Source organism: Bubalus kerabau, chromosome 6, assembly GCF_029407905.1.
Source record: "Bubalus kerabau isolate K-KA32 ecotype Philippines breed swamp buffalo chromosome 6, PCC_UOA_SB_1v2, whole genome shotgun sequence".
Lineage (NCBI taxonomy): Eukaryota > Metazoa > Chordata > Mammalia > Artiodactyla > Bovidae > Bubalus > Bubalus kerabau.
The window spans coordinates 27007908-27026092 of NC_073629.1; the positions used below are offsets into that span (position 1 = coordinate 27007908).

At 40.9% G+C, this 18185-nt stretch overlaps 1 protein-coding gene across 1 annotated transcript; it reads left to right on the forward strand.

Annotated features, from left to right (window-relative positions):
• Positions 1-269: 269 nt before the first annotated feature.
• Positions 270-17387, forward strand: VTCN1 (V-set domain containing T cell activation inhibitor 1). The gene is made up of 5 exons (XM_055587090.1): positions 270-288; positions 1470-1817; positions 6504-6782; positions 9862-10031; positions 16300-17387. The coding sequence occupies exons 1-4, from the start codon at positions 270-272 to the stop codon at positions 9984-9986; spliced, it is 771 nt and encodes a 256-aa protein (XP_055443065.1). The 3' UTR covers positions 9987-10031; positions 16300-17387.
• The last annotated feature ends 798 nt before the right edge of the window (positions 17388-18185 follow it).

Genomic DNA, 18185 nt, shown 5'->3' on the forward strand with positions numbered 1-18185 from the left:
CTTGGCATGGAAGGTTAGTTATTAGAAAACTGACATGGGGGACTTCCTTGGTGGTCCAGTGGTTAAGAACCTGCCTTCCAGTACAGGGGATGTGGGTTCCATCCTGGTTGGGGAACTAAGATCCTACATGCCACAGGGCAACTAAGCCCATGTGCTGCAAAGAAGACCCAGTGCAGCCAAACAAAAATTCAGAATTAAAAAATAAAAACAGTATTTAAAAAAAAATTGAGATGTTCAGATTGTTCTTTAAGGTCCACCTGGATACAAAGATGAGCGGCAGGAACACCAGTAAGGAAGCTGAGAAGTCCAGCTGAGAAGTGCTCAGCACCCATCATATGTAGGACTTTCTTGGTTGTAAGAAAGAGATGTTTGTGCAGACCATTATAATCAGTGTTTGTTTAAAGGATACTCAGAAGGTGCACAGAAACTAGACCTGAAAACCTTCAGGATCTAAGACAGCACTAAGATGAGGGACTCCCTTCATTTTTTCCTCTCATGGTCTCCCCCACACTTCTTTGGGTCTGTACAACTCTCTTCTTGAGCTCAAAGACTCATCCTTCCCATTAGCTTCACATCCAAATCACAGGAGGCTCTCAAGAATATTCAGTTAATTAAATCACCCCAGAGACATCCTCAATCAGCAGCCTCCAGTACAGCAAGAAGAGTTGGTCAGTCTTTTACAGACTGAGTGGGCAACTGCAGAAGAGACAGTGGACATGGATCTCACCAGAATTAATACTTCTACTTGTGCTATGTTTGGAGAGGAGGGTGTGACTTCTATCTCCGACCCCAAATCAATTGAGTACCATTCTTCATTATACCATGGTTAGCACTCTAACCTTGATCGAGGCACTTCTATTCTCTATGCCTTAGTTTCCTTATCATTCAGGTGGAGATAAAAGTAACAGCACTTTAGAACTTAGCACTCTTCAGAATTATTAGCCACATTTAGTTAACATGAGATTTCATTTCTATGCCACTTCTGGTTAAGAATAACAATTACCTTATACGGGTAATTACAGTTTGCAAATCAAGTTCACATCCATTTGATTTTGATTCTCACAAGAGCTCTTTAAGGTAGGTAAGACATATATCCTTACCTCCAGTTTTCTGAAATCCAGAGGTGTAGCCAAGTTTGCAAAGCTCGTAACTGACCAAACCAGAATTGGAATCCTCATCTTCAAAACTCAAGTCCAATACATTCTCCTCTTGTTTGGTCTCAAGGTTTTGGTTGCTTGGTCTCAGAAAGCTATAGTATAGCTTTTTTTAATCAGCTATTGGCAGATCTGCTGTAGGTATCAAAACTATTGTCTTAATGCTCTATTATGTCTTCTTTGTTCATGACTCTCCTGTTTTGTATATTTCTAGTTTATTACAGAAGTCACTGTTTGGCTTTTTAATGATGAAGCATTTGGTTGTAGATGCTCCAAAGCTTCCCTTGGCACTGACCCTTGTTTCCTGAATTGTAGGAAGACATTCCCTCACAGTCACCACTCTCACCTCAGCTGGGAACATTGGGGAAGATGGCATCCTGAGTTGTACTTTTGAACCTGACATCAAACTTGCTGATATCGTGATACAGTGGCTGAAGGAAGGTGTCATGGGCTTGGTCCATGAGTTCAAAGAAGGCAAAGATGTCCTGTCAGACCAGGATGAAATGTTCAGAGGCCGGACAGCAGTGTTTTCTGATCAAGTAATAGTTGGTAATGCCTCTCTGAGGCTGAAAAATGTACAACTCACAGATGCTGGCACCTATAAATGTTACATCATCACTTCTAAGGGCAAGGGGAATGCTAACCTCGAATATAAAACCGGAGGTAAGTCACTTTTGAAAAGTGGGAAAGAAGGGGCCAGGAGATATTTGAGACTAGAGAGTGTGAATAGCTCATGAGTGACTCATATCCAACAAAGACCATCTGAATTCTGTTAGCAGCCATCCTTGCTGTCTAAGACCCACACCAACTCCACAAGTAACCCACTACAATATTAAGTCTTAAAATCTTTTTGTTCAGGACTCTAGGCCTCTTCTGAATTTTCTCATATATCCCCTGAAATATTTTTCCAAAATACCTTTTCTCCCTCAGTAGCTCTCTGTTCTTTCTCTTTTATGATAGCGTTTAGTCTTGCTAGTGAGAGAAGACTATATATAATCTGGTCTGAGACTTTTCTGTTCTAAGTGGGCTCTAGCCCAAGTCTGAAATCAGTACCTCCAGGGACTCACCACAGTGGAAACCATTACAGGAGAAGTTCAAAGGTAATTGTCCAAAACAATATTATCGTATAAACTCACTAATCCTTCTCCACTGAAATCCACACTTCCTTACCAACTAAATTTAACATTTTATGAATTTATGTACAAGGGACTCAGATACTGTAAGAGCAAAAAGATGATTAAGAAAACAAAGATAATTGTCCTCCCTTCTAGAGCCAGAGCTCATAGTGTAGAGCTCATAGAGTTGAGGGTCAGGGCAGAGATACGAAATATGTGTAAAATCTATAATAATTGGTAAAGTGTATTAAATGCTTGAAGAGAAAATACAGAGTGATTTGGGGATTCAGAGATCATATCCAAATGCATAGGGAGTAAAGGGATGGGAAGGCCCCCATGGCGAGAATTTGACATTTAATAGGAGCCTTGAAAGATAGAAAGTATTCTGAGACTTCCTAAGCTAGTCTGCACAGGTCTTTCCTGGAACTCTCATGACATGTATATGTAATGGTTTGAAGCACAGATCTAGAGACAGACGTGGGCACATAACAGTGGCCTGGGCAAGGTAACCTCGCTGAGACTTAGCTTCTCCACATTAAAGTAGGGATTAAGAGAGTCACGTCAAAGGTACACTGGAGCCAACTGAAAGGACTTCCAGTGGCAAAGCTGGAATGATCTGAGCAACAGAATAAACAACATAGTATTAAATTATAACTAAGTATAAAATAAATACACAGGTCCATTCTTACATGAGTGAGATGAAACAAATTTTCTTTATAGATGAATCCCAAATAATATTTTGAGATCTCGCCCCTTCTGAGAGATGGAGCTTAGAACTTCCCTGCTCCCCCAACCACCACACTTAGGGTGTGTTAGTGAAGTCCAACTTCCAAAGAAACCTAGCAAACACAGCCTCAGCCAGGTGATCAAAGTTAACATCCTTACGACTAAGTCTTGCTGATTGCATGCACTCTCTGATGTGACATAATGAGAATGGCACTTTAACTTCTATTGTTTTCCTCTCCAAAATCCATAATCTCAGTCTAATCATGAGGAAATCATCAGACAAATTCCAATAAAGGACATCCTACAAAATATCTAGCTAGTACTCCTCAATAGAATGGTAAAGAAGAGATCTCTTCAAGAAAATTAGAGATACCAAGGGAATACTTCATGCAAAGATGGGCACAATAAAGCACAAAATGGTATGGACCTAACAGAAGCAGAATATACTAAGCAGAAGTGGCAAAAATACACAGAAGAACTATACAAAAAAGATCTTCATGATCCAGATAACCACGATGGTGTAATCACTCACCTAGAGCCAGACATCCTGGAATGTGAAGTCAAGCGGGCCTTAGGAAGCATTACCACAAACAAAGCTAGTGGAGGTGATGGAATTCCAATTGAGCTATTTCAAATTCTAAAAGATGGTGCTGTGAAAGTGCTGCACTCAATATGCCAGCAAATTTGGAAAACTCAGCAGTGGCCACAGGATTGAAAAAGGTCAGTTTTCATTCCAATCCCAAAGAAAGGCAATGCCAAAGAATGTTCAAATCACCACACAATTGCATTCATCTCACATGCTAGCAAAGTAACGCTCAAAATCTTCCAAGCCAGGCTTCAACAGTACGTGAACCGTGAACTTCCAGATGTTCAAGCTGGACTTAAAAAAGGCAGAGGAACCAGAGATCATATTGCCAACATCTGTTGGATCATTGAAAAAGCAAGAGAGTTCCAGAAAAACATCTACTTCTGCTTTACTGACTACACCAAAGCCTTTGACTGTGTGGACCACAACAAACTGGAAAATTCTTCAAGAGATGGGAATACCACACCACCTAACCTGCCTCCTGAGAAATCTGCATGCAGGTCAAGAAGCAACATTTAGAGCTGGACATGGAACAACAGACTAGTTCCAAATAGGAAAAGGAGTATGTCGAGGCTGTATATTGTCACCCTGCTTATTTAACTTATATGCAGAGTACATCATGAGAAATGCTGGGCTGGATAAAGCACAAGCTGGAATCAAGATTGCCAGGAGAAATATCAATAACCTCAGACATGTGGATGACACCACACTAATGGCAGAAAGTGAAGAGGAACTAAAAAGCCTCTTGAAGAAGGTAAAAGAAGAGAGTGAAAATGTTGGCTTAAAACTCAACATTCAAAAAACGAAGATCACGGCATCTGGTCCCATCACTTCATGGCAAATAGATGGGGAAACAATGGAAACAGTGACAGACTTTATTTTGGGGGGGCTCCAAAATCACTGCAGATGGTGATTGCAGCCATGAAATTAAAAGACTCTTGCTACTTGGAAGAAAACCTATGACCAACATAGATAGCATATTAAAAAGCAGAGACATTATTTTGCCAACAAAGGTCCATCTAGTCAAAGCTATGGTTTTTCCAGTAATCATGTATGGATGTGAGAGTTGGACCATAAAGAAAGCTGAGTGCCGAAGAATTGATGCTTTTGAACTGTGGTGTTGGAAAAGATGCTTGAGAGTCCCTTAGTCAGCAAGGAGATCCAACCAGTCCATCCTAAAGGAAATCAGCCCTGAATATTCATTGGAAGGACTGATGCTGAAGCTGAAACTCCAATACTTTGGCCACATGATGTGAAGAACTGACTCATTTGAAAAGACCCGGATGACAGGAAAGATTGAAGGCAGGAGGATAAGGAGAAGACAGAGGATGAGATGGTTGGATGGCATCACCAACTCAATGGACAAGAGTTTGAGTAAGCTCCAGGAGTTGGTGATGGACAGGGAAGTTTGGCAGGCTGCAGTCCATGGGGTCACAAAGAGTCAGACACGACAGAGCGAGTGAACTGAACTGAACTGAGTACTCCTCAAAACTGTCAAGGTCATGAAAAACATGGAAAGATTGAGAACATGTCACAGACCAGAGGAATCTAAAAAGACATGACAAATAAGAGCAATGTGACATTGTGGTTGGGATCCTGCAATAGGAAATGGACTTTAGTGGAAAAACTGATAAAATCCAAATGAAGGTCTGGAGTTAATAGTAATATATAAACAATATTAATAGTTTCTCAGTTTTGACAAATGTGTCATGGTTATGTTAGCGGAATATTAGCAGAAACTGAGTAAGGGGTATACAAGAACCCCCTGTACTATCCTTGCAACTTTTCTATAAATCTAAAATTATTCCATGTACTTCCCTGGCAGTGCAGTGGTTTAGACTCCACGCTTTCAATGCAGGGGCACCGGTTCGATCCCTGGTTGGGGAATTAAGATTCCACGTGCTGCAGTGCATGGCCAAAAGAGAAACAAAAGCATTCCAGAATCAAAAACTTATTTAAAGTGGTCACAATAATAGATATACCTGAGACTGTTTTGACAAACACATAAAGTAACGTCTAGAATTTGGTGCACAGCCCAGAGCACACCCTCAGTAAACGGTGGGTTACTGTCGTGTACTCAGGTTCCCACATCATCTCCCGGGAGCTCATTCCTAACCTGTTCCAAGTGTGCGAGTCTGGTCTCCCCTGCTATGCTGCAGGCTCTTTTAAGGGCATGGCAAAGCTGTCCTTTCACTTCTCACTCAACACTAGCACAGTCCTGGGCAAAGGGAGATGCTAGATATATAGTAACAATGTGTATCCTGCCTTTTTGGCATAATAAACATCTACTGGCCAAAGTGCACAACTTAACATTTTTTACAAGTGGCTCTCTGCCTAGATAGAAGAGGAAGTTAGTTTTAATTTCAAAATGTACTTGCCAGCCCAGGGAGAATTATCTTAGAAGAAAACAAATGCCTGTCTTTATTCACGGATACCAGGGCAATCCCTACCCAAGCAAACTTCAAATCTCCATGATGACAAGTCCTGTGTGTGGAATTTCTGTGGGTGATAGGTGAATGCTCTTTGTTTCTTCCTTCTCCCTCCCCACCCTAACTTTACCCTCCAGGCCGAAAAATACATAAAATTCAGGAGGCTTCACAGGTGCCTGGGAAAATAAACACCCAACTTCCCTAGCTAATAAAACTTTTTGTATTATCACTGGAACTCCTCTTACATGGAAAAATTTATTTGTGTAACAATTACATCTGGAACGTAGGTCCTCGGAGTTTGTGATATTGGCCAGAATGCTGTGATATATAGCAATAATATGAGCAAATCACTTTTTCCATCTATAATACAATGAGCCATACACAGCCCACTGGGAAAGTAGAGTCACTTCAGTGTCTTTGTTATAAGACCTAGCACCTCAAAGGCTACATTGTCTTATCATCCAACCTTGACATCTGTCCTTTTGACCTGCAGCCTTCAGCATCCCAGAGGTGAATGTGGACTATAACGCCAGCTCGGAGAGCTTACGATGTGAGGCTCCCCGATGGTTTCCCCAGCCCACAGTGGTCTGGGCATCCCAAGTTGACCAGGGAGCCAACTTCTCAGAAGTCTCCAACACTAGCTTTGAGCTGAACTCTGAGAATGTGACCATGAAGGTTGTGTCCGTACTCTACAACGTCACAATCAACAACACTTACTCCTGTATGATTGAAAACAACATTGCCAAAGCCACAGGGGATATCAAAGTGACAGGTGGGCTCCTTCACACTTGTGGTATGAGTTTATTGTGGTTATAATCAAGTATAAATTAAAGTTTAATTTCTTTAACAGATATATTATGTACCAGGGCACAGAAAGTTTCCCTGAGACCCCAATCACAATTTCAGTTGAGACTGTATTATGTAAGAACAAAACTAATACAAAACAGTATTTATGGCCTACAGAGCAAAGCTGACAATTAGTCTTCATTTGTATGCCTTCTTACTGCCTGGAGAGCAGTGTTTAGGATTCTGAGGCCCTGTCTAACTCAGAAGCATTGCTTTGGTATAGCAGTATCTAATTAAAATCATCTACATGAGAAAAAGAGAGTTCTTCCACTATCCTGTGGAACAAACTGATGACTGTACCAATTAGAACACTTTTAGTTGCCAAAACACAAAACAAAATCAACTCAGGCCTAAGCTAAAAGGGTATTAGGATATCTCATAAAACCAAGGTCAGGAAGTACAGTATGACTTTAAGAACAGCTGGAACCAAGAACTTAAATTCCATTGGTATTTTTTGTCTCTCATTTCTAGTTTATTCTCTAGTAAATTCTGTCTAATTTACTCTCTTTTGTTTTAGTCAACAGGGAAAAATATGGTTGCCAAGAGTTCTTGCCTTTAAAAGTCTCTTTCACTCAAGAGAGTAACTAGACTGAAGCTCAGTCCCTCAGTCTGACTCTACATTCCCAGAAAGGCTCAACTGGTCAGCTACCTGTACTTAGACCAATGAGACCGTACTTGGATGAAAGGCCTTCCCAGAAGAGAAGGGAGAATAAAGTGTTAGGCATTTAAAACAATGAGTGTTAGCAAGAGTATCTCAGTTTAGATCTCAGTTAAATGCTCCAAACTATATAACGAATGCTCCTAATAGAAATGGCAATAACTGAACAAACCACAGAAATTGAGCCCAGCTTTTATTCAGTGAGCAGTTTCTTTTTCAGTGCATGCTTATCGGATACATTAGAACAAGTGCTCCATATACCAGTAGTAGGACTATACACGACTTTTAGAAGCGTGACATAGCTCAAAAATCAACATAAACTAACATAACTCCTTTTTACCGTGCGCAGGGTAAGTTTTTAAACAACTGAAAGAGACTGTGGGGTTTACATCCTGTGTTCTCTTATTGCTAACTGGGGTCATTCATTCAACAAGTATCTACTGAGTGCCAAACACATGAAAAGCAATCTGTAAGTCCTACGAAACACTAAGATGAACAGCACAGCTGTCGTAAGAGAAGTTAATCAGTGTGGTGTCTAGGGGAAAGAGTTATTAGAGTACAGTGCTCAATAGACGAGAAAGAGTTCAAGCTGGGTTTTGAAGGGGAAAAAATGACTTTAATAGACTAGAAAGGCATGAAGTCAGGAGCCTATATCAGTGTCTGGGGGAGAAATTACGAGATCTTAACTTGGGCAGTGACAGTGGGAAGGAAAGGGGGAAGAATCAAAGGTTAATGAAGAAAATAATCTACAAGCCTTGGTGACACAAATGTGCAGGACAAGAGAAGGAACAACTTGAAAGGGGTCTGAAGGTTAGTAATGCTACCAAAATCAACAATAATGAAAATGTAGGAAGAGCAACGTGCTGGTAAGAAATTAAAGATTTTAGAGATGCTGTGTTGAAAGTGTCCACTGTGCACAAATGCAGAGATGTCCAGTGCTTGGCACATGACCCAGCACATGACCAGTCTGGGCGAGGCTGCTTCATCCCTACGCCACAGACTTCTTCCACGGGAAGAGTCCCATACTACCAGTGTAACCCTTCTAGTCTCTCTCTTCTTCCCTCTTTCACTCTTTCTCAGAGGAGGAGGAATTAACTCACCCCATCAGTGAGTTTATTAGGGGAAGCATAAGTAGCTCAACACAAGAGCCGAGCTGCTTGTGTTATTCTATAACACAAGGAATTATGTTCCTTTCTCTCTAGCTAAACAGAAATTAGCTCCTCTGAGTCATCAGTTTTCAGGGGCAGGATTTGCCCTTGCGGGAGAAAGCAGGCCCCGGTCTTAAGATGCCTGCAGCCCACTTCCCTGCAGACAAAGCATAATTCCTTATTATCAGCTTTATCAGGAATAAAGGTGACTTTAGTCTTCCAGTTGCCTCACTTTTTTCATCTTACTCTTTAACTGGTTCAGAGCTCAGTGGGGGAGAGGGTGTTTATTGGACTTCTTTGAATTCAAACAACAGGCACTCAAAAATATTTGCTGAATATTACATTTTTAAACTGACATACAGTAGTAATTATAAATACAGATGTGGAATTTAGGACAGAATTGGGGCTAAGGAGGTGGATTTAGAAATGATCAATTTAATGGAAGTAATGTTTATTAGGCTTGAGTGGGGTTACTGTTATTTTTATAGCTAATACTTATTGAGTGCTTACTATGGGGCTAGGTTCTATTCTAAGTGTTTATACGTATTAACTCATTAATCCTCATAAGAACCCTAAGAAGTTATTATTTTAGCCCTATCTTATAGATGAAGAAATGAGGCACATATAGATTAACTTGCCTAAACTTGCCTGAAGTCACACAGCTATTAAGTGTCAGAGTTGAAATGAACTAAATGACACTGGACTGTCTAGGGAGAAAATAGAGTAAAGAATAATTTAATTCTTCACTTTGGCCTTTCTCTACTTCAAAATGAGAACAATATTTTCTCATTACTTGGTAGTGCTGTGATGAAAGCAAATGACACAGAACCTGTAAAGGTCACTGTCTAGAGGGAAAACAATGTGTCTGAAACCAAGGACTGGCGGTGGCTGTTGGTTTAGCCTATTTTTCATTTGGTAACCAAGAGCAATCTGTTTATTGGCATCGTTTTTCATTTGGCTGAGTGCTCACTGGACTGGAAGAGAGAATGGAACATCTCTCAAGAAAGGGAAAGCTCTGCTTTTAAGCCAGTTATAGAAAGGCAGAGAATGGGTTACAAAATTCCCCCCCAAATTAGGGCACAAGTTATATTAGGAACAACTTCTTCTGCTTTAGGGGTACTTTTCTTTGTTAACCAGCCATGTGAAGAAGACATCACCTTTTCCTCTTTGATCCTGAACTTTTTTCTCTTCCTTTACAGACTCGGAGATTAAAAGGCGAAGTCACCTACAGCTGCTGAACTCAAAGGCTTCCCTGCGTGTCTCTGCTTCTTCTGCCATCGACTGGGTACTCTTGCCGCTCTGCTTTTATCTGATGCTAAAATAACATACCTTGGTTACACAGAAACATGCAAAGTCATTCGTATGACAGGTGAGATGAATCACAAATGGTGTTGGGGATCCTCTGTGTATGTTTGTGCTTGTGTCCCTAACAAGAATCAAGCAGCCCCCAGCATCAGCCTCAGAGAGAAACATTAATAACGTCAGGGCAGTAGGCACTATTTCCACTGCCATTGTAAAAGGTAAGCACTTGTTAACAAACAGTATAGACCTCACTGACAGACTTACAGGAAAACCAACTCTACACAATTCAAGTATTTGTATAAATTCAAACACCTTTTCATTTATTGAGTCATCCTTGAAGGAAAACATCTTACCGAAAGTGAAAGAGATATTTGGCCTTGACTCATTACTCTGAATTTCACAAAGAAACATGACATGAGCATAATCACATAAGTAGCTTCTCCCCACCCAGCAGTGCCCACCCCCCAACAGAGCCCCTGTTGACTAGAGACTCGACAAAGCACTCACCAACTAGCCTTCCTGCTGAGACTTCCCACTGTCCCTTCAGTCCTTTGGCTCTAATTATTGGTAGGACATTTCTTTCTAAATATTCTTCTGTATGCAGGATTTGCATACCACTGAGCTTATGAAGTTACAGTCAACACTACCACATTACTCCGTGGACTGCCACCAGGCACCAGGCTCACAACCTTAGAGCTATTTTTGTCCCCCATCTGTCCTCAAGTCAATTTGATACCTAGCTGTACAGTATTTGCCCATGTCTTTCAGACTACCCTGATCCAGCTTCATCATTTTATGCCCCAACTAGTTCTAAAATCTTGTGCTTATCCTTCTTCTCTTCCAGGTGATAGGAAACAAGGTGCCAGAATAAAAAAAAATCAAATGCTATTTTCATCATAGCATTCCTTTACTCTGCAACCTAAAGTGACTCTCAGGGCATTGTCACATCAAAGTTAAAGTCCTCAGCTCTGCAGTCACAATTCTCTAAGTTTTTCTTCCTAAGTTTCCTCCTTCTCTCGGCTATCTACCACTGCTCTCTGTCCTTGCTCCCTCTCTCTCCCTTCTTGGAAATCTCTGCTGCTGCTGCTGCTGCTAAGTCACTTCAGTCATGTCTGACTCTGCGCGACCCCACAGACGGCAGCCCACCAGGCTCCCCCATCCCTGGGATTCTCCAGGCAAGAACACTGGAGTGAGTTGCCATTTCCTTCTCCAATGCATGAAAGTGAAAAGTGAAAATGAAGTCGCTCAGTCATGTCCGACTCTTCGCGACCCCATGGACTGCAGCCTACCAGGCTCCTCCATCCATGGGATTCTCCAGGCAGGAGTCCTGGAGTGGGGTGCCATTGCCTTCTCCTGGAAATCTCCTCTACTCTATGGTAATTCAGGTCCACACTTCCTTCACCCATTTCCTAATGGTCCTTTAATTTCACATCCCCTTGGTGAGCCTATATAATTTGTAATATCTTACACTCTCTAAGGCACATATATTCTTTGCCTAGATAAGTCCTCAAGGGCAGGCAAAAATCTGTTAGCTGCTTTGCTTTTTTGAGTATGGTTAAAAAAAAATTACATTAAAAAAAATAGTGATTGAATTAAAAATATAATATTGTATACGTGGATAAAGGTAGTACATGGATATTATAAAAATTGCGAAGATTACAAAAATTGCAAATAATTAAATTAGAGGAAACCCTTTCTTTCGGGGCTGCTGTGGTGATCAGGTCAGATCATGTTTCCTGAATTAAGCTTGTTTTGCTATAAACAACATGCTTTTGTTGTATAGATTTTTGTTTGTACAGATTTTGGGATTGTGTTTTCATTTTCATTTATCTCCAGGCATTTTTTAAATTTCCTCTTTGATTTCTTTATTGACTCATTGTTTAGTAGCATTCTCTTTGGGCTCCACATGGTGGGTTTTTGGTGGGTTGTTGTTGTTTTGTTTTTTTTTTGGCAGTCTTTTTTCCTTATAGTTGACTTTTAGTTTCATGGCATTGTGATTGGAAAAGATGTTTTTACATGACTTCAATTTTTTTAAATTTACCAAGGCTTGCTTGCTTTGCTGTGATTTACCCTGGAGAATGTTCTATGTGTACTTGAAAAGAATATGTATTCTGATGCTTTAAAATGAAATGTTAGATAAGTATATATAAAATCAGTAAGGAAACACTAGCCTTAAATGACATATTAGACCAATTGGAGACTTTATACTGTCTGGATGACCTGTCCATTAATATAAGTGAGGTTTAAAGTCCCCTACTATTATTGAGTTACTGTTGATTTCTCCCTTTACATCCATCAATATTTGCTTTATGTATTTAAGTGCTCCTCTAGTAGGTGCATATATATTCGCAATCATTGTATCTTCATCTTGGATTGATTCCTTGATCATTATATAGTGTCCTTGCTTCTTATAACAATCTTTATTTTAAAGTTTCTCTCATCTGATATAAGTTATGCTACCCTAGTTTTCTTTTGATTCCAACTTACATGGAATATCTTTTTTCCCCTCACTTTCAGTCCCTGTGTGTCTTTAGAACTGAAGTGAGTATCCATCCAGCCACTCTATGTGTATTGATTGGAGCATTTAGTCCATTTAAATTTAAAGTAATCATTGATATGTATATTCTTACTGTCATTTTTTGTTAATTGCTTGGGGGTTCCTTTTGTTAAGGCTTTTTTGCCCCTTTCTTCTTTTGTCCTCTTGTGATTTGAGGACCATCTTTAGTATTATGTTTGGATTCCTTTTACTTTTCTGTGTACCTAGCATAAATTTTTGGTTTATGGTTATCATGAGGCTTTTAAATACCAATAAAATATACACATGATTGTATTAAGTTGCTAATCTCTTAATTTCAAAGTACAACTCTGCATTTGGGCTCTCCTCCCATCTTGATTACTGTTTTTGATATCAAATTTCACATCTCATTGTTTTATGTATCCCTTAGCTGCTTACTAAAGATATAGATGGTTTTTACTGCTTTTGTCTTTCAGCCTTCCTACTAGCTTTGTGCATGACATGATTTCCTACCTTTATGTTTGCCTTTACCTATGAGCTTTTTCCTATCATAATTTTCATGTTTCTAGATTTGGCCTTTTCTTTTTAAATTAGAGAAGTTCCTTTAACATTTCGTGTAAAGCTGGTTTGGTGGTGCTGAACTTTTGCTTGCCTGTGAAGTTGCTGTTATCTCCATGGAATCTGAATGAGAGAGTCTTACTGGCTAGAAGGTTCTTAGTTGTAGGTTTTTCCCTTTCACCACTTCAAACATATCGTGCAATTCCCTTCTGAACTGCAGAGTTTCTGCTGGAAAGTCAGCTGATAGCCTTCCGGGAGTTTGCTAGTATGTTATTTGTTGCTTTCCCCTTGCTGCTTTAAATATTTTTTACGTTTAGATTTTGCCGTTTTAATGACAATGTGTCTTCATATGTTCCTCTTTGGCTCCTGTATGGGACTCTCTGCACTTCCTGGACTTGGATGTCTATTTCGTTTTCCAGAGTAGAGAAGTTTCAGCTATTATGTCTTCAAATATGTTCTCAGTCGTTTTCTCTCTCTCTCTTCTCCTTCTGGGACCCCTGTAACATGAATATTAGTGCACTTGATGTTGTCCCAGAGGTCTCTTAAACTCTCATTTCTTTTCATTTTTTCTTTTTTCTGTTCAGCATCAGTGATTCCACTACTGTCGTTCAGTTCATTCATCCATCATTTGCTCTAATGCTGATTCCTTCTGGTATATTCTTCATTTCAGCTATTCTATTCTTCATCTCTGTTTGGTTGTTCTATATATTTTCTCTTTGTTAAAAACTTTTAACTTCTCGCTCTTTGTGTCTATTTCTTTGATCATCTTTACAGTCACAACCCCGAATTCTTTCCCAGGTAGATTGCCTAGCTCCACTCAGTTGTTCTCTGAGGTTTTATCTTGTTCCTTTGTCTGGAACACCTTGCTCTGTCACCTCATTTTGCTAAGTTGTTTGTATTTTTATGTATCTGGTAGGTTGGTTACATTTTCCCACCTTGGAGAAGTGCTATATTGTAGGAGACCTCTTAGGTGTCCCAACAGCACACTCCCCTCTCATCACTCAAACTATATGCTCTTTATATGAGTACTTTATATGAGGGTTGCATGGGTCCTCTTATTGTTTCAGGCTGTCTATGTGGGAGGGCTAGTAGCCTTGGTTGGCCCCTGGTCCAATTGGTATCCAGGCCATCCACATGAATTGAGGCTGTGAGCTACAGAGGCAGCTGACTATGGAACCTTAGGGGGACCCAGGGCTAGTACTGGGTCATGGATGGCTGTAGTCAGCATCCAAGGAACTCTGGTCATGTTGTCTGGTGAGTGATAGCAAGGATGTCAGTGCCAATCTGCTGGTGGGCAAAGCTATGTCCTGGAATCTGGTTGCAGGCCCCAGAGCTGGTCTTGGATTGTTGGGAGAGGGGGAAGGAGCACTCCTGATACAGTTGCGACCAGGGTCTGGGTGTCTCAAAGTTTGTGTTGGCCTGCTAAGAGGGCAGGGCTGGGGCCCATCTGGTTCTCAGTGCAGAGTCTGACTTGCTGGTAGGCAGGCTAGGTCTGCAGGCTCTGGGGCTGTGGTTTTTTGCATGTAGTGTCTGCCCCCTTGTGGCTGAAGCTGGCCCAGAGGCTAAAACAGGCTTCCTGAAGGACAGCATCCAGGCCCAGGGGATTCTAGGGTTGGTACCTGCCCACTGGTGGATGGAGTTAGGTCCTGGGCCCTCTGGTGGGTAAGGCCACATCCAGAGGCAGCTGTGGTCTCAGGTAGTCTTAAGGCAGCCAGTATGCTGATGGGCAGAGCTGTGTCCCTGCCCAGTTAGTTGCTTGGCCAGAGATATCCGAGCACTGGTGACTCTTATAGACTGTTGAGTGGGGCCAGGTCTTGGTGCAAATGAGCTCCAGGCAGAATCTCACACTGGTGTTTGTCAGTGTCCACATGATAGAAGCTCCCCAGAATGGCTGCCATCAGCAGCTGTATTCCCAGGATGACACAGTTGCTTCCTGCCTTTCTGGGAGACTCTCCAGGATCAGTAGGTAGGTCTGACCCAGGCTCATATCAGATTACTGCTTCTGCCTGGGTTCCAGAGCATGTGAGATTTTATGTGCACCCTTTAACAGTGAAGTCTTTCTTCCCCAGCTCTTTTGCTCTCCTAAAAGTAAGCCCCACTGGCCTTCAAAGCCAAGTGTTCTGGAAGCTTATCTTCCTGGTGCAGGACCCCTGGGCTGGGGAGCCTGATGTAGAGCTCAGATCTCTCACTCTTTGGGGAGTACCTCTGCAAGGTAATTATCTTCCAGTTTGTGGGTCACGCACCTCGGAGTAGGGGATTTGACTACATCATGAGTCTGCCTCTCCTGTTTCATTGTAGTTCCTTCTTTATGTCTTTAGTTGTAGATCTTTCCTGGTAGATTCCAGTCTTTTTCATTAATAGCTGCTCTGCAAATGGCTGTGATTTGGTGTACCCATGAGAGAAGATGAGCTCAGGGCCTTTTTACTCCACCATCTTGGCCGGGGATCTCTTGACCTGCTTTTCATTTTTTCTTTTGTTCTCCAAACACTACAGTGCAGTGTACAGAAGAGATTTTTTTGTAAGGAAACCTACCAATTTCCATCATTTCCAAACTCCATGGTTGTCACTGGAGGGAGGTTCGTCTGAGGAAATTATCCTTTGAGGATCTCATTAAAAGGAACCCTTTCTTCTTTCCTTGATTCTCATAACATTGTAAATGAGTTTTTAATATACTACAACTAGATAATCTGACCTATAAAGTATAGCCTATTCATCTTTATCTTGTATTCCCTTATAGCAGTGATTTGCGATATTTTTTTTAATAAAATAAAACATACATGAATATATGTTCACATGCAGCATGCAGAGTTATATACTGTCACCTGGTTAGCTATAGCTTCATTTTTGTCTCTCTAGAACTATAAGGGGATAACCTTAAATCATTTTTTTTTAAATAAATGAAGAGATCATTACTTGAGATACACATTGTAACTGATCATGACACTTTAGGTCACACACATTCCTTGGTTGAGAACTCAGATAGAAGTCATCTTTCTATTTCCATCTAGGAGCTTGCCCATAGCTCCTCTCTCAGTTCCTGTTTGCTGTGAGGATGATCCCCTTTCTTAAGGGGAGACTCAAGTCATCTCCTTGCCCCTAGTGACCCATGACACATGTGGCCTCAATAGAATATCATCAAAATACAGAAAAACAAATCCATTTCTGAACAAGAAATATACTCATACAGTGGAAGGGAGACTTTCAGTGTTTGATAAGTATTTGCTGAATGGCTGTAATGGTATCTTATTGCTATTATTTCCAGAATCCCAGGAATCTGCAGAACAATTTCACCACAAGATATGACCTAGTTTTATATTTCTGGGGGGAAATGAATTCACGTCTAGAACTCAGGAGTGAACAAATAAGATCAAGAAGCAAAAAAAAGCCAAAAGCAACCCACAGAAGACTTCAATATGAACAAGATAAATTTATCTTCAAAGACATATATTAAAAGTTAAGAAATAATTCATCTGAACCAGAGAAGTGTATTAATACTACCAAGTAAAATGCATGTGGGACAAGTGTATCCCCATATCTCAGGGACCTCACCATTCCCACACAAAGAGTGAGATAATGGGATATTGCATCTCTTTTGTCTCTGAATCTTTAGCTATATTGCTGTGATGTTGCTCTGAGGAAGTTTCTAGAAAGTTCTGATTGCACTATATCCATGTTTTATAATCCACAAATTAAACTGTAGTAGATTCAGTTAGAGGTTGATAATGTGCTGCCACTTCACAATTTAGAGGTGGATTTATTTTAGTGGGCTTCCCTGGTGGCTCAGACTGTAAAGAATCCGCCTGCAGTGTAGGAGACCAGGTATGATCCCTGGGTTGGGAAGATCCTGTGGAGAAGGAAATGGCAACCCACTGTAGTATTCTTGCCTGGAGAATCCCATTGACAGAGGAACCTGGAGGGCTACAGTCCATGGGGTTGCAAAGAGTTGGACACGACTGAGTGACTAAGCATACACACACATATTTTAATGATGGGACGAATGATTCACTTTTCATTAAAATGCAAAAATGCCCTGGCATCTCCTCCCACCTGACAAATGCTAAGAAAAAAATGTAGAAAATGATCGTAATTTTAACATAAAAAATGTAGTTGGATGACACTGATTTTTCTAAACTACGTCAGCATCTTATTTTTAAAACAAACTAATGCTATTTTACTTCTCAGATGATGCTTATCCTTGAATGGTCCAGGGAAAGGACCTCTCATCTTGACCATGTGTGATATTAAGTCACCACAAGTTTTGAGGCTTCTTCTTTATATCCTGATCAGACAGTGATCACCTCAGTTTTCACCAGCATCTAGAGCGGTGGGACTCAAACAGGTGATTCTGTGCCACCCCCGGAGACATTTGAAAATTTTGGAGACAATTTTGTGGTCCCAACTTGGGGGTGCTGCTGGCATCTAGTGGACAGAACCCAGGCCGCTGCTCGACATCCTGCAATGTACAGGCTATCCATCTACAACAAAGAATTATCCAGCCCCAGAAGTCAGTGGTGCTGAGATTAAGAAACTCTGATGTAGAGTAGAAAAACATCTAGAAAAGAGGGGAGCAAACAAACCTGTTTGCTTCCTAAAATTAGGCATTAGCTTCTGTCTCTCTGGCTGCTGCCTCAGCAGAGAGCACCAGAACTTAATTTCAGGCAACCAGGAATTCCTGATGGGATTACCCTCAGCTGGTTGGAGCTTCCACTTGCCTTTCCTTTTTTTTCCTACTCTACAAACCAAGTCCGGTGAGAGAGCTGCCTGAATTTCACCCCAAGTTCTCTCACTCTGAATTTAGATCTCAGGACTCTGCCTGGTCAAAATTCAAATTAAGGCAACAAAAACATGTAACTTCCTTGAAGCAGAGACTTCCAAAAGCAAGCGCAATGAACCTCTAAAATGAGGCCCTGAGAACTGAAGCCCTGATAGAAAAGATCTTTTGCTTCTAACTCCCTCCCTGTATTTTTCACATGGTGCCTACTGCCCTCCCTGGCACTTTGGACCAATTGTGTTCATATTACATTTTGTTATAGAAAACTTGACTTTAGAGTTCTGACCATTCAAGAGAAGGATTAAATATACATTTCCTATTCTGCTGTCTGCCTATTTTGTCAAAGAACATGAGTTTAAGGGAAAATGGATTAAAAA